Genomic DNA, 16,097 nt, shown 5'->3' with positions numbered 1-16,097 from the left:
CCTACAAAAGTACAAGTTGTAGTAGACTGGAAGAAACTAACGACAGTAACAGAGATAAGAAGTTTTTTTTGGATTGGCAGAATATTATAGGAGATTTATTGAAGGTTTTGCTCATTTATCATCACCATTAACAAAGTTGACACGAAAAGAAGCAAAGTTTGAATGGAATGAGCAGTGTGACAAATGTTTCAAAGAAATAAAGGAGAAACTAGTATTTGCTCCAATACTCACTTTACCAAGAAGTGGAATTAGATATGTGATCTATTGTGACGCACCATAAGTGGGCTTAGGATATGTGTTAATGCAACAAGATAAAGTTATCGTATATGCATCCCATCAATTGAGACCTAATAAAATGAACTATCATACTCATGACTTGAAATTAGCAGTTATAGTATTTGCACTCAAGATTTGACATCATTATCTCTTTAAAGAACATTGTGAAATATACACTGGCCATAAGAGCCTCAAATACATATTTACTCATAATGAGTTAAATATGAGACAAAGACGTTGGCTGAAATTAATTAAAGATTATATTGAAGTTCGATGCTACATTTTAAGTTATGCTTGTATTTCTAGAATGGAAATACATATGTTGTCGATCACTAATGGTAGAGTGGATACTGACGTGGACAATCAATATATTTTGAGTTACAGAGAGTGTCTAGTGAAAGATCTAGTCATGTAGCTGGGACTATCTTATTCACTTGTATAGTGTGACACGTGCATGGAAGTATCATATGGGACTGTCCATAGGGAAAGCTCAAGCTCGTCGTGGTACAAAACACGATGTGATATTAGTGATTAGACAACTCTGCAGAAATAATAAATAATAAAGTTTAGGTACCATAATAATTTAAGTTTATTTATATATGTAATGCCTTTATCTTGCTGAGTATTTTATCATCGTACTTATCTTGGTTGTTGAACGTATAATCTCAAACTCATGATCAAGATATTGACAACTATGTGCTATGCGCAGGAAATATTGGGACATATCAATAATGTAGTGTTTAATATTTTGTTTACATCAAAATAAGTTGTATAAGCAGACACTTAACAATTTAAATTATGATTTCTCATATAAATAAAGCTTCCGCTAGTTACTATGTAAACCACTGATTTTATTTAAGTATTTTTATCTTAATATAGTTATAAATTTTTAATCTATAATTATGTGACGGCCGTCGCGTAAGCCCGTGTTCAGAGCGTGACAAGAAGTACGCTTACATATGTATTTCCACTCTATTTCCCTAAATTGTTTGTGTTTCGAAGAATTGCTTATTTGCCACTTTCTCTGGTATGCTTCAATTGCGTTAAGGGTAAAATGGACATTTTAGTGGCCGGTACATGGTAAAACATGTGAAAACGAATTAAAAAGCCAGGAATGGCAAAGTGGCAATCCAAAAATCTATTTGGTGGCAATCTGTCAAAGCGAAACTAAAGATGGCAGTTCTTCAAAATGCAAACAATTTGGTGGCAAACAAGTAAATTCCCCGCTTTCTGATAAGCACTTACGAGTGTGATTGATTTGGCGAACTACACATGCTTCATTAACATCGATGTAATTCATCTAAAAAACATTGATGTAAATGATTTGGCAAAATAGATAAGCTTCATTAACTTTGATGCAATTGATTGCCAAAATAGATACTGCAGAGAGCCAACAAAAGTTCCTCATTCTTGTTTCTTAGGGCCCCATATTCTCCTCCTCTGAAAAAATATGTGTAGTTCCCCCCTGTATTCTCTGTTTTTTCTTTCTCCCTTTGTTTCTTTATTATTTTTTGACTTGGATTTTCGCTGAATTGGACAAGTATAGCTAACACAAAATTCATTGCCATATCCTCAAACTGATTGTACCAGATAACACTAATCAATTTCAGCTACATGTTGTACTAATCTGACCAAGTCTGATTGGATGCAACAATCACTGATTGCTACATCTTTACCAACCAAACCATGACAGCACAGAACGTTCATGTGTGAAGTCTTCCTGTCTGAGCAGAATTTCCATTTCGTAAAAAAAGATTGCTTCGTTCACATGCATATCCTGGGACCAATATTCCATTAGAGTTTGTATAATTGTATCACGGTCATGGTGCCTTCTTAAGAAATGGCACAGGGCGCAGCGATCTGCAGGTCATCCGAGACAGGTTGCTGTTGATCCAGCTGGATAGCAAATTTTATAAGGCTCGGTTTCATTAAAAGATCCTTTCTCGTATCAACTGTTAGGCCAACTCTAATCGAGTCCTCAAATTTGCATATTCCCATGCTACAGTACTTTTACGATCTACTGTAGTATTGAAATTCATCTCAGCAGATCCTCTACCCAGTGATACAGTACTGCTACAGTGTTAATGATGGAGGATGCTATAATAGTATTTTGAGGAAGTGCATTAATGCTACAGTGTTGGTGATAGAGATGGTTTTAGATTAAAAAAAAAGTATAAATTAAGATAAAATTTCCTTGCGCAACGGCATCCAGCCTGTGCAAGTCTTGTGCCATTGAACAGCATAAAGTCATCGCATTGCCCCCATATCAATGCACTTCCAGCCCAGGAGACGAGGCAAAGCCAGCAGCAGATGAGAGCTTACCTTCATGGCGTCACCAGCAGCAAAGAGGCAGTTCATCACCAGAAAGAGTGCTGAGCTTTCAGGCACCGGTGCTCACAGGCCTTACGATCTTGGGCGCCCATCGTTCTCTCCTGACGTCTACGGCCGGCAGATCTCATCGGACAGCGTTCGGTCCTCCGCGGTGAGCAGGAGCGGCTCGTTCAAGGCGGCGGCGCAGCGGGTCGCCGGCGCGTTCAGCAGCTGCTTTGTGCCTCGGATCCAGTTCAAAACTGAGGAAGAGAGGGAGAAGAGCGGAGCTGCAGATCACCATGTCTCCACAGATTCAGGTAGCGTTGCTTGTCCTCTTCGTCAATAGGTTCCTTCTTGGGTATTTAAATTCAGGCAGTGTTGCTGCAACGAGCCAAATTATTATCCAGTTTTTTCAAAAAAAAATTAACTCTATGAAGTATTGACAAATTGAGTGCAGCAGGATCATGGCAAGAAAGTAGGGTACTCACCATTGCTGATATATGCAAGGCGACCTCAAATTTCAGCGAGAAGAACATAGTAAGGCAGGGAGCTTCCAGCACCATGTACAGAGGAAAGCTGAAGGATGGGTCTCCGATCGCCATAAAATGTGTCAGGAAGGTCACGAATCAAAGAACAGACATACTTTGCATTGTTCATAGAACATGTTGATTGGAGTACTGCTACACAGTAACTAGCTCTTCTGTTGTAGCAGTTGAACGATCAATATCTGACAGCTGAACTCTGGAGGGAGCTCGAAACTCTTCAGAATATTGAGCATCCGAATCTGGCGAGGTTCCTCGGATTCTTCAAGCGCAAAGAGGACAGTCTGATCGTCGTCGAGTACCTCAGCAATGGCTCCTTGAGGGAACACTTGGATGGTACGCATTGCTTGCCACAGATCATCCGATTCATGATTCTAGTTTTTCATCATCATGCTTGCAGTTGCAGTACACCACAATGTTAGAAAATGCTCTTTTCTACAATAGTATCTGCATCAAAGTAGAATTATTTGTCATCCTAGGAGCATACTGATCTACCGGATTTCGCAATGCGAAAACAACGCAGAATCCCGTGGAAATGGTTTGGAACTCGCGCAACGGCTGAACATCGCGATCGACGTTGCTCATGCCATCACCTACCTGCACGAGAACACAGGTATGAACTCGGTTTGACATGTGTTCTCCAGATCAAACTGTGAGTCTGTGACATGGTCATGGTCAGACATGGTGAACAAATTGGTAAGCCAGAGCAAGAAACGCACCAGTTGTCTCTTGTCTGAAACTCACGTGGTCTGATGGTGAGCTGCAGAGCAGCCGATCGTCCACGGGAGCATCCGGTCGTCGGGCGTGTTGCTGACTGATGCGCTGACGGCGAAGGTGGCCGGCTTTGGGCTGGCGGGGACGGCAGCTTCGGGCTCGGGCTCAGGCTCGGAGGCGACGCCGGTGAAGGGCGCCGCGGGTTACGTGGACCCGGAGTACCTGAGCACGTACCAGCTGACCGACAAGAGCGACGTCTACTCCTTCGGCGTCCTCCTTGTCGAACTCGTCACTGGCAGGCCGCCCGTGGAGCGCTCCCACGGTGGCGAGGCCCGGCTCACCACGAAATGGGTAAGAAACAAGGGCCAAAATCATCGATGGTTCTTGGGCAAGCACCGTGCAATGCTCACAGCCACGCCATGCAGGCGTTGCAGAAGTACCGAGGAGGAGAGGCCGTGGTGGCCATGGACCCCAGGATGCGGAGGAGCCCGGCGACGGTGGCCGCGGTGGAGAAGATGCTAGCGCTGGCCGAGCAGTGCGTCACCCCGGCGAGGAAGGACCGGCCGTCGATGCGGCGGTGCACCGAGCAGCTGTGGACCATCCGAAGGGACTACCACCGCCGGGAGGAGTCACACTGCACCGCCGTCGCGGAAGAACGGAGCGATGAGTGGGTCGTCAGGTAGCTGTAGACCAAGCAGAGTCGTTTGTGGCATGAGAACAGGGGATGGGAAGTTGCCTTCTTGATTTTCTTATCTACCTTATAATTTTTTCACCTATTTTCTTCTGTACAAATCTCAACGCAATTGAACGGTAAGTCATGCGTGCTTAGATTGGTTTTTTTGGGAGAACTTTGTTTGGATTGTTTGGTTTGGCATTGTAACTACTCCTAGTCCGTAAGATGTATAGCCAAGTTACTGTGATTTCTGAACTGCCTACCAGCTTGGAACTGCTCTTTAAGATAACAGATATTTTCGTGCACAAGCAGTATGTGTACGCCAAGCTAACTCATGCATTAAAAATTCTGCATTATGCGTAGGGAGAAGAGTACTTAAACTAATATGGCAGATTAATTTATCTTTGATCTTTGAGAGAATTAGAGTATATCACAAGTAATCTGATCACTGCCAGTCTGCCACTAATACAGATATGCAAGTGATACTTATGCAAATGTATCCCATCGAGTGAAAATTTCCAGACATATAACTTCGTGCTTACTGGAAAAAGGCTGCAAAACACTTCCATGGGTTGCCCTTTCCAGTGCCAAGCAAATTTAGTATTCAGTGACAGGGAAAAGGCAACAAAGCACCACCTTACAATCCCACGGTGTCTATCATTTCCTTGAGCAGCATTCAGCAGTTAAACAGCATAAGTTATGTAGCTCAGTTGAACCGATGCTATAGTGACAATGTAGGCTCAGATGAGCCAATCTAATACATCACCGGTTAGAAAATGGCTCCGCGTGTGTACAAAATTCTTCTGCAAAACTGATCTGTTCTACTGTAAAACTATGACCCCTGAACTGGTTAACTGCTGGAGAGCAACGCGTGAATTCTGTGTAGATTAAACTCCCCCGTATATTACAGTGTGGACAAGTCCTGTCACTGGAGGGTTGGGAGGTAATCTTTATCTCTTCATTTGCTTCAGTGAGGCCCTGTGCTTTTCACCATATGAATCATTAATCGATGTTCCGAGAAAACGATGGCAATGGTGCGCCTTCTTGGGGCCGTAAGATGACAAGAACAACAAACATCCCGAGCATTGGCAGAAGCACAAGCCATTTCAGCAGCTTATAGTAATGCATGTGGAAGGTGAGTGAGAACTCGTCAGAGAAATAAAACCCATTTTTGTCAACCATCTCCAAGAGAACAGTTCCTGTAGTTCTAACAGAAACAGTTGGAAGCTTCATCCGTTGCTTCCCTGGCTGATGATACACCTCATTGACCACAATGCGTCTATCTCCTTGATAATTCCCAGGAACAAGTAAAGTTACCTGAAATTGAACCGTAAAACAGAGGTAGTAGAAGTTAGTACAAACACTTGGCTTGTTCATCAGGCGAGACTTTAGGTTCAGAGAATATACCGTCACGTTATAGGGAGCTTGGTTACCATAGGGAACCCGGTACTTGTCAACAATCTCAAACTCTAGCCAGAAATGCTTGCCCTCTTCATCACGGAAGGTCCTGGAACCACGCTTAACATAAATACCTTCACGGTTGTACCGATATGCAGCATTATTCCTTCCTTGGCTTGATGATCTCCATTCCTGCCATCAAATTAAGATGAGAAGTTATCTCTCTATCATGCTCATCTCAGTGTTCAAACATCCAAACATCGAAAGAATAAAATTATTAAAGGAGATATGTGATTCTGAAGTATCAAACAAGATTCAAGCATAAGTTGCAAAGGGTTAACCGAAAGATCTATGATTTATCCAACATGAGTTAATTAATGTGAAGCAAAATGAAAACCAATGAAAACCTATGAAAACAGATCGCCTACCTTGAGTGGATGGTGTGGTGAGGGAGTGGAAAAGCAGAAGACGTTGCCATTCATTGTGGTAACAATAAGATCAAGGTCATCTCCACCATCCACATTGTCAGCCAAAACCATGGTGTACCTGTCAGCAAAGTGCAACAATGTGAGACCGTTTTATTGATGAAAATACGATACCCAATCCTCAAAAATGATATCAAACATCTTGCAAAGCAAAGAGGAAATGGCATACGAGGTCTCTCCGATGTCAACAACATCCGCACAACCACTTGATCCCTCGATCAAATACAAATAACCATCGAAGGACGTAGTAGCAAGAGTTAGCCCTTGTGCATTTCCTCCATGTTTGCTCATGTCGAGCAGTAGTACAGGACTCATGATCCTTCCATGTGCTCTATACGGGAAAGGATGAATTTTCGAGCCATCCTTTCCACTAAGAACATAGATGTTTCCTGACACGGTAGGGACCACAACATCAGTGTGGCCATCTCCATTGACATCACCAACAGTGGGTCGCTGTCATCATATGATAATAATAATCAGATCACATTTTAAAAATCATACCAAGTAACAAAGAGATATAAAGCAAAGGAAATGCAGTGGCGAAAGTATTTGACCGAAACCAGTTATAATGATCTCAATCAGTCAGACAAAAATAGTGATTGAATAAGATGAAGCCCAAATGGTTAGATCTCTAAATTAAACAATCTAAGCAAGATCCTGGATGTATGTATTGCTCTGAGCTAAACTAAGAACGCAACTTCAGCACATGTATTGCCTTGCCATATAGATAGACAAGGAAACTTACAAAGCAATCTGTCAACACCTTACAAAAGAAATGGGTGAAACTTGCCTGTGGAATTAGACTCTTTAGATGCACTTCCCAGATTTCTTCTCCCTCTGCAGTCCATGCTGCTACATTTCCATGGGCATCAGCAGTAACCATCTCAATTTTCCCATCATCGTTGATGTCCGCAGCAATGACTGGTGCATGAATCTCAGCCATCTCGAGGGGGAATTTGTTCCTAACCTTACCTAATTGACAAAATCAACATAAGAAGAGCACATGGATGTTCACATATAAATAGCTTAGCAGTGCACCGAAGGTATAAAGCATAAAGGATGGTGCGAATTTATTGTATTCTAGTGAGGATTTCAGTGAACTACAGTATAATTTTCTGAAGAAAAAATAGCATGGTACAAACAGATTGTTACCCCACCCCCCTCTTTTTCTCGACCAATGTGGTTTTCTTTCATGAACCAGCAAAGCCTGATTAAACCTTGAACCTAGGCCACCAATTTTGTTTAGTTTGTCTTCTGTTTTTCTGGGGTACAGATCCCTTTTACCCTATCCTTTTTTCCAGTCAGGGAACAAACCGTCTTTTTCTTCCTAAGTGACGGTGCAGCCAGGAACTGAACATGTGCCAATGGCCTGGTGCCCCCCAAACCATTACCATAGTTGATTATTATCCCACTATTTGTAACTACACCAATAAATTACATTGTTCTAGTCAAGAAAGTTATGCGATGGGAACTAGATATGTTATATGGACCCGATATATGAAAAAACAGCTCAGAATAAATCTGCTTTTGGATTCAATAATGAATATTACGAGGCTAAAAACTTACCACGATGATCGATGACATAAAACAGGCCATAGGCAGTTCCAACAAGGATGTCCAAATTTCCATCACCATCCAAATCAACCACGGTTGGAGAGGAATATACATGTGCACGGAAATTTCCAGTATCAGTACTCAAATCAAGCTCTGCAGTCCATTTAACTTGCCGTGTGTCAAGGTTAAAGACAACTATACTGCTTGCAACATATTTTTCAATGTCAATCCCTCCTAGCTCTTTTGCATGTTCTGGGTTATCGTAGTACCTGCCAACAAACACCAGCAAGTTAGTAGTGTACAAGGCACACCAACAAAGTCAGTCACAAACAGGAATTCATAAAGTGTTCAATGGTGGTAGCAAGTTCTGTTAAGACTTAAGAAAACATATTTCAAACATAACAGCAAGATAAGCAAACACCTAGCATTGGCACCAAAGATAACACAGCACAATTAACAAATACCTACTTTAACACATTTTTATTCATTGCTAGAAACAGCATGATAATACTTCACCAAAAAACTGTGCCTGCCAATTTGCGATAGGAAAATATAAAATCTAGTGGTGCAGCTTATTAACAGGGTCAGGGAAGCGAAGGTCCACTCTGAATGAGATCTACTCATGATAATGGAGAAATAAAGGTTTATGATTTTATTCTTGGAACACATGGATGGTGCACGTACCACAGGACATAGCAAATACATAAGTTCGTTTTTTTTTCAGGGGCACTCAAATTCAAATTCGAGTTGATAGACAAACGAGATAAATTAGATACCTCATTTCTATTATGTAAGCAAACCAAAATTGTAATTATTTGAAGTCGTCATTCAGAAGTCATGAGCAACATTCAGAGGATGTGTTAGTAGCAAAGAAAGCAGCCTTACTCGCGATCAAAAAAGTAGGATACAGCAATCACCATTTCTTGTACACCATCTTTGTCAATATCTGCAATTACCTGTAGAAAGAATGTGGAGAATAACTCAAGACCATTTATGGAATGGATAGAAAAACATAAGCAAAAGGAAACAAAAGGTTCACTTACAGGGGTGGACAAGATATGAGCATCTATGCTCACATAATCTTCCGCTTTCTCATGTTCTTGTTCCTTCCAGTCCTCATCTCCCCACAAGGATTCATCAACATAGTCATCATAATCATAATTGTACTCATCAGGCAGATCTTCTGCATCCCGGAACATATCAAATGATGTATCAGCATCATCCTCTAGTGGCCCACTATTTTCAACAGTGGCTCCTACTTTTGCCTCCGAATCACTTTCATGAGTTTTTGAGCTTCCTGTTTGATCATCACTTTTATCAGCTGTTTGAAGTAAACGCCTTTGAGTATGTGATGTTTTCTCTGTTGCAGTAGTAACACCAGAGATACTCCCAGATTGAGTGTTGGTTACATTATTCGACAACTCCACATTCTCTTGTACTCGGGTAGAATTAGGTTTTGTTTCAACGGAGTGTTGCCTAGACACATTTTTCAGGTCCTCACCTCCCTGCATACTCCCTACAATGATAAATAAATAACATCAAAATGGATGATCCCTACATATTCCTACATCCACAGCATGCATAGTCCATTTTCCACATCAATTAGTATAATTGGTACTGAGTCTATGTAATTCTTTTTCTCTTTAAAGCATTTTTTCCATTTTTCAGCTTGATGTCATCAGACAAAGCTACTAACTCTAGTCTATGGAGCTACATGACTAGAAGATAGGCTTTATCACAAGATGCGAAAACAAAAGAAGACATTTCTTTAAAAAGTGCAATGAACAATATAGCATTAGATTATAAAGTAACATACGTGACTGATTTCCCTTAGAAGATTCTTCAATACCAGATTTCTCCTGATCTTTTGGGGGAGATTCCTTAGAAGCACCCTCTTTCACAATTGAACTATCATGAACATCTGGATGGGAACGATCAATTGGATCTGGATTTAGCCCAACATACCAGTCTTTACGTACTTTCCTATGAGGTACCTCGAGCTTGTCCATCATCATATAACCTGATATCCTACATGATAGACAAATAAAGTTGCCGTATTCACACAAAAAACATAAAATTGTCCTTCATTCAGTTCCTTACCTAAAGAAATTCACTACACCATTGTAAGTAGCCAAAACTATTTCCCGTACACCATCCTTGTCAATGTCATATAGAAGAGGGCTTGAATGAACATTTGACTGATGAAATGCAGGCCATCCTGCAACCAATGTACAACAAATATATACATTAAAAGGAACAGTATGTTAAACCAATTTCAGAAAAATTGAAATTTTCAATACAACATGTCTTGGATGGATAAGAGAAACTTGATTGAAACATATTCAGTAGCTAAAAAGATTTTTAGCACATTATAGATGATAATTCAGTACAGATGAAACTTTTATCAGAATCTATAAGAAAGATCTTAGCATGCAAAATGGCCATGAACCCATACCTGGCAGTTTGTCTCCATCAGAGCCTTCAAGAACTTCTAAGTAATGAACAAATGATGGCACCACTACTTCCAATTTTCCATCACTACATAACATAAAAGGGTTCATTAGAGTGCGTACAGAATGAAATCACTGAGGAAAAGGCATTAAAACAGGAGCTGGAAGAACAAAAAAACATGCTTGACATTTTAAAAGTCAACTTATTAAAACTGCATACGTCATTCACAAGACTAGGGTTCAGCAGACAAAAATCAAATAGAAGAAACAATATAATCAGGTTATGATAATGCTCTACTTATTTAATTTTGCATATAACACTAATAACTAACAGAATGTTTGTTGAGAAGTGAATGTCGTTACAGTGCATAGCACCATGATTTCATCCCTACATAAGCAAAGAAACATCAAGACAAAAAATGATTAAGGTGGCTTACGCAGCAACACCTGAAGTTAGAGAGAAGGATCTCTGACACAAATCACCAGATCGTTGTGATGCTAAAGATCAAGAGGACAAATTATTTGACAAACATCTTTTACCTGTTGATATCAGCAATCAAAGGAGTTGCATAAATGCTTGAACTAACTTCAGTCTTCCATCTCAGCTCCACATGCTTTGGACACTTGGTATTCAATAAAGCATCTTCATCTCTACAAGATAACACATGGATAACCTTATTGAGTGCATGGATAACCTTATTGAGTGAAAAAAACAATTCATACAGAAGCCAAGGTGTGGTTTTCAATTTTCAAAGTACACAGATATGTCGAATATCCTTAAGAATGTATTGAAATTATAGTGACAGGCCTAATTGAACTTAACATCGTAAGTTCATTTTTGCAGGTGTGAACTAACTTGAAATCAGTTGTTTGCGTAAAAACACTTCACTTATTAAAGTAACAATCCAAGCTCTAACTCCTTTGAGAGATAGAAAAATGTAATAGGCCTAGCATTAAACAACTACACAATTTGCTCCTTATCTGACTTTTGATCAGACCATATGCAATGCATAAATTTTAGTCATAAAAATGCAAGTAAACTCTGGATAACAGTAAGAGGCATGCATAATATCAAATGTCGCAAGGATCTATGAGAACATACTAGAACAGATATTTGCAGTCAGAGATAAATGCCACAAGTTCAGTAATAAACTTAGGATCAATCCACAGGCCTCAAGTGTTATCCAGATTTATCCACATTTACTTCAAATAGCTTATAAGATCAGCTTTGACGGCTGCAGCCATCTTGTGGGACTCACGTACACACAAAAAATTCACCTTGTCAGCTCTTCATTCAATTCTTGGGTGGTTTGATCGATGGGGTTGGAGGATCACCCAAAACAGTGGGTGCTTCTGCTACCTCTTTTGGAATATGAGCAGAGCTAGTAGGTAGCAACTACAAGCTGGCAAGGCTCTTTTGGAATGTGAACAGAGCTAGTAAGTAGTGACCACAAGCTGGTCAATAACAAGATTGGTCATGGCTCAAATCAGACAACAGTTTATTGTTTCTATTTCCAAATCCACTATGGCATATGATATTTCTAGCATTTAATTTCTACAAACAAATGGGAAACTGTGACTCCCATGCTCGAATGGACAAACTAACAGCTGATCACTACACATTTTCAAGCTACTTAATTTCATCAATCACAACGATCCCACGAGAACCCACATGAAACGGCCAATCATCCGATCGCTCCCAGTCCTAATGATCCAGCAGCGATTGCAAATCTAGCGGCTCGTAAACCGCGGCGGAAAGGAGGGAGAGGGAAGCGAGCGGTGCTCACAGGTGGGGGTAGCCGAGCATGTCATCGCTGGCCTCGCGCTGCCGGAACTTGTTGGTGGCGTTCTTCGCCTCTTCCTCCGCGGCGGCGGCGCCGGCCGCCACGAGAAGGGCGCAAGCGGCGGCGAGGACGAGGAGGGGACGCATCTCCTGATAAACCCTAGCCCTAGGACTCCGCGGCCGCGCTGGGGGTGCGCGCGGGGAAGGGGATCTCGCGCGGCGTCCGACGCGGCTGGGGGGGGGGGCAGTGGTCGGAGCGAGCGAGCACGAACCAACTCGAAGCGGGCGGGTGGAGGACTGAACGAAATGTCAGAGACTATCAGGGGTTTCCTGCAAAGCTGCAGGTCAATGGGTCTAATGGTCCCTGACATGTGGGTCCGTGGCGATGGATTTAGTGGACCCACGCCCCGCTGTTGGATCCGGTGCGCTGGACTCTTAGTGGGGTCATGTTTGTGGTTCTAATCCGCGATTAGCCCTCAGATCTCCCAGGGATCCTGTTGAATGAGACCGGTGGAGATCCAACGGTTGTACACCTCTGATAGGCTCTGACAAATAAAATGGCCACATGTCTAACCGTATCATCCGGGCTAACAAAATGCTAATGGAGTGGAAGCCAAGAGTACAGCCCATGCCACATGTCGTAGCTACGACTATGATAGGTTTCCGTTGACTCACACCATGATACAAGTAGACGAAAAAACTAGGACATTTATAAATATTTTTCTAGTTTTTTATTTTTTTTATGCCATTCGAATGATAGTTTTAATATTATTTTTATAATTTTTTAATGACAAAATTACAATAATACTAGGAATAGTTATGTTCTTCGCAATTATCCAAAAAACTATGTGTGTGATGTTTATCACGAAACACAATACCAAAAAACTATGCGTGTGATGTTCATCATGAAACACAAGTAGTGAGCTGAAAAACAAAACGCATCTTCAGTTTTTAATAAACGTGGTGTATTTTTAAAAAGATATAAGGTAAGTCCTAAATTTTAACAGGTTCGTGGAACGGCATCTTACTAAATTGATTTTCAAATCGAAGGGGATTGATGGTAAATTGATTTTCAAATTGAAGGGAATTGATGGTGTTTGAATGTAAGGTTAATATAAGTCGGGTTTGTTTAGTAGAGCTATTTATTTAAATTCTTTAAGAAAAAATATTTTCTAGAAATAATTTGTGGTTGAGAGTAATTTATAGATAAACTATATGGAAGAAGTGAAATCAGATAAAGTTGATTTTTTTACTTATAACATCTAATTTATTTTAAAGAATCACCACCATAAAATTATTTTAAAGAATCATCACCATAAAATCACTTTGAGAGTTAAAAGTTACGAACTACCGAATGACAAAGCTTTCACTAATTTTACTCAATGAGCTCTGCCTAATAAGCCTGAAAGCTCTCGGCCAGGATTAAAATTTCGGAAAGGAGCGGAATACGTAAATTCGGAATTTTCTCGTAAAACAGAGGAAGAAAATGAACCGAAATTTTCGCCGATAAAAAAAAGTAAATCCCTACTCCAGCAGTCCAGCTCATCCCCTTCGTCTTCATCTAGCCGCGCTGCATTCCACAGGGCATCTGCCTCCTGTTTTGGCTCCCCTGTCGGGCTGGCCTCTTAAATTTACGACCCACCCACACGCATTTTTGGCGCACAGTGACACGGCATCTTCTGCTCAGTACACTGATCAGGGACGACGAGGGTGGGAAGCCGAGCAAGAAATGGCGAGCAAGCCGGTCACCGTCGGCGACCTCATCCACCGCGTCGCCTCCTCCTGCCTCTCCAACCGCCTCCCCTGCAACTACACCCTACGCGACTCCGGCGACAGCGACCTGGAGGACGACGACGACGACCCCTTCGCCGACTTCGCTGACGCCGTCTCCGGCAGTGAGAAGTGCCGGCGTTCCCCCTCTGCGGCGGAGGTGGAGGACGAGGACGAGGACGAGGAGGAGGAGCTCAAGATCTGGGAGGAGGGGCAGGAGGAGAAGAGGAAGCTAGCGGAGGCCAAGGGCGCCGAGCGCGCGCGCGACACGGAGGCGCTGATGGCGGAGGTCTTCGACGCGGTCTCCGGCGTGCGGCGCGCGTACGCGGCGCTCCAGGGCGCGCACTGCCCATGGGACCCCGACAAGATGCGCACCACGGATGCAGCTGTGGTGGCTGAGCTCCGCCACCTCGCGCGCCTCCGCGACCGTTTCCGCCGCTCCGCCGCCGCGGGCCACATCCCACGCCCCAACGTTGCGGCGCCCCCGCTCCGCGAGGCCGTCGCGCCCTACGAGGCCGCGATCGACGACCTCCGGCGCCAGCTCCAGGCCAAGCAGACCGAGGTCGACGGCCTCAAGGAGAAGCTCGCCGTCGCCACCAGCCGCCGCAACGCGCGCCACCACCCGTCCAAGCAGAACGGCGCCGGCGGCGTGCCGACGGTGGAGCTGTTCACCTCCTGCGCCGAGCAGGCCCGCGCGGCCATTCGGGCGTTCGCGGGGCACCTCCTCCACCTGATGCGCGCGGCGGGGCTGGACCTCGCGGCGGCCACCCGGTCCCTCACCAAGATCCCGGTCTCCTCCCTGCAGCTCGCCAAGCACGCCCTCGAGGCGCACGTCACCCGCGTCCTCCTCGGCGGCTTCGAGCACGAGTCCTTCTACCTGGACGGCTCCCTCTCCTCGCTGCTCGACCCCGCCGCGTTCCGGCGCGATCGGTACACGCAGTTCCGCGACATGCGCGGGATGGAGCCCGCGGAGCTCCTGGGCGTGCTCCCGACCTGCGCCTTCGGCCGCTACGCCGCGAGCAAGTTCGCGTTCCTCCTGCCTCCTCGCCTGGAGGAGGCCATCCTAGGCGACGGTGAGCACCGGAAGGTGGTAGGCGGCGGCGCGCACCCGCGGACGCCGTTCTACGGCGAGTTCCTGCGCGCGGCCAAGGCCGTGTGGATGCTTCACCTGCTAGCGTTCGCGCTCGAGCCGCCGCCCAGCCACTTCGAGGCCAGCCGCGGCGCGGAGTTCCACCCGGAGTACATGGAGAGCGTGTCCGGCGCGCCCCCGCGCGCCAGAGCCGGCATGGTCGTCGGGTTCGCGGTCGCGCCGGGGTTCCGGTTGGGCAACGGCGCCGTCGTGCGCGCCCGGGTGTACCTCGTGCCGCGCGGCGGCCGGCCGTGACAGACGCATGAATGGCGCGCCAGGATCACATCCGTTTGCTGACCGGCGACATGCCGGAGCAGCAGCAGCTCATTGGTGAAGAACAGTGAGAGTAGTACCGTACTAGCCTACTAGCTCCTTATACTTTCTTTGGTTGCTTCGTTATCTCAAGTAACCCATTATCCATGTGTTCGGCTTGCAATTGAATGTATAATCATCGTTTGGCAAGCAACAGTACCATTTCCTGATTCATGTACTGATCAGCAACTATGATTCTAAGATTTGGATGTATCAACACCCCGGGAACACCATAAGTTTACATCGGGCCATTCTGTTGGTATGACATCAAGGAGGACATCTCCTCATCAAAGACATTTATGATACGTTGTTAGTCTGTTACTATGCAATACTGTAAGGGGTGCTGCTTCAATTCTCCTCTTGCTTGGCAGGGGACAGGCAAGATTTTAGGATGTGGATGTGGCCATGGGAACTCATGATCATCTTTAATTAATTTGTTTGAAGATTAGAAGTTAGATCTCATACAGGGAGATGTATCTTGTTCACTGCATATTCTTTGATAGCATAAATGGATGATGATGATCATGATAGAGCAGTTACGGTGAAGAGAATGCATATTTTGTCTTTCTCTTTACTCCTGGTATTACTTTTATTTTTTCTATTACTAGTACTTTTATTATTATTATTATTATTTTATCATCTTTTTAGTTGGATTTTGTGAATTTTATATCTAACCTATCGTAACTTGTTTGGGATAAAGG

General features: G+C 43.7%; 3 protein-coding genes across 5 annotated transcripts; 2 read left to right on the top strand and 1 right to left on the bottom strand.

Moving 5' to 3' along the window:
- Nucleotides 1-2,602: 2,602 nt before the first annotated feature.
- On the top strand, nt 2,603-4,739 carry LOC133913686 (calmodulin-binding receptor-like cytoplasmic kinase 2). Of its 2 annotated transcripts, none has more exons than XM_062356903.1 (6): nt 2,603-2,903; nt 3,047-3,204; nt 3,299-3,464; nt 3,652-3,741; nt 3,895-4,193; nt 4,268-4,739. In XM_062356903.1, exons 1-6 carry the CDS (start codon nt 2,603-2,605, stop codon nt 4,523-4,525), a joined length of 1,272 nt encoding a protein of 423 aa, XP_062212887.1. In that variant the 3' UTR covers nt 4,526-4,739. The 2 variants fall into 2 exon arrangements, with proteins under 2 accessions (XP_062212887.1, XP_062212886.1); XM_062356902.1 differs by having other exon boundaries at nt 3,044-3,204.
- A 379-nt stretch (nt 4,740-5,118) lies between these two features.
- On the bottom strand, nt 5,119-12,496 carry LOC133913685 (protein DEFECTIVE IN EXINE FORMATION 1-like). 2 transcript variants are annotated; one of them, XM_062356900.1, is made up of 13 exons: nt 12,190-12,496; nt 10,943-11,053; nt 10,408-10,490; nt 10,053-10,170; nt 9,769-9,980; nt 8,996-9,468; nt 8,838-8,908; nt 7,965-8,221; nt 7,189-7,370; nt 6,568-6,851; nt 6,342-6,459; nt 5,923-6,105; nt 5,119-5,832 (listed from the first exon to the last, which is right to left on the bottom strand). In XM_062356900.1, exons 1-13 carry the CDS (start codon nt 12,330-12,332, stop codon nt 5,518-5,520), a joined length of 2,550 nt encoding a protein of 849 aa, XP_062212884.1. In that variant the 5' UTR covers nt 12,333-12,496; the 3' UTR covers nt 5,119-5,517. The 2 variants fall into 2 exon arrangements, with proteins under 2 accessions (XP_062212884.1, XP_062212885.1); XM_062356901.1 differs by lacking the exons at nt 10,408-10,490; nt 10,943-11,053; nt 12,190-12,496 and having other exon boundaries at nt 9,769-9,972.
- Nucleotides 12,497-13,763: 1,267 nt separating this feature from the next.
- On the top strand, nt 13,764-15,701 carry LOC133913684 (protein GRAVITROPIC IN THE LIGHT 1-like). The gene has a single exon (XM_062356899.1). It carries the CDS (start codon nt 13,915-13,917, stop codon nt 15,337-15,339), a length of 1,425 nt encoding a protein of 474 aa, XP_062212883.1. The 5' UTR covers nt 13,764-13,914; the 3' UTR covers nt 15,340-15,701.
- Nucleotides 15,702-16,097: the final 396 nt, after the last annotated feature.

This window comes from Phragmites australis, chromosome 3, assembly GCF_958298935.1.
Source record: "Phragmites australis chromosome 3, lpPhrAust1.1, whole genome shotgun sequence".
Lineage (NCBI taxonomy): Eukaryota > Viridiplantae > Streptophyta > Magnoliopsida > Poales > Poaceae > Phragmites > Phragmites australis.
Note: the sequence above shows the minus strand (reverse complement) of the source record. Positions and strands in the feature narration are given on the sequence as shown.

What these genes read in the sequence shown, in the direction of transcription:
- LOC133913686 (XM_062356902.1), top strand. Translation starts at nt 2,603, where the DNA reads ATGGCGTCACCAGCAGCAAAGAGGCAGTTCATCACCAGAAAGAGTGCT. An exon ending in CTTGAGGGAACACTTGGATG is followed by an intron (nt 3,465 to 3,651) that starts GTACGCATTGCT and finishes AAAACAACGCAG; the next exon opens with AATCCCGTGGAAATGGTTTG. An exon ending in CTACCTGCACGAGAACACAG is followed by an intron (nt 3,742 to 3,894) that starts GTATGAACTCGG and finishes GGTGAGCTGCAG; the next exon opens with AGCAGCCGATCGTCCACGGG.
- LOC133913685 (XM_062356900.1), bottom strand. Translation starts at nt 12,332, where the DNA reads ATGCGTCCCCTCCTCGTCCTCGCCGCCGCTTGCGCCCTTCTCGTGGCG. An exon ending in ATGCTCGGCTACCCCCACCT is followed by an intron (nt 11,054 to 12,189) that starts GTGAGCACCGCT and finishes GTTATCTTGTAG; the next exon opens with AGATGAAGATGCTTTATTGA. An exon ending in TAAAGAGTCTAATTCCACAG is followed by an intron (nt 6,852 to 7,188) that starts GCAAGTTTCACC and finishes ATATGATGACAG; the next exon opens with CGACCCACTGTTGGTGATGT.
- LOC133913684 (XM_062356899.1), top strand. Translation starts at nt 13,915, where the DNA reads ATGGCGAGCAAGCCGGTCACCGTCGGCGACCTCATCCACCGCGTCGCC.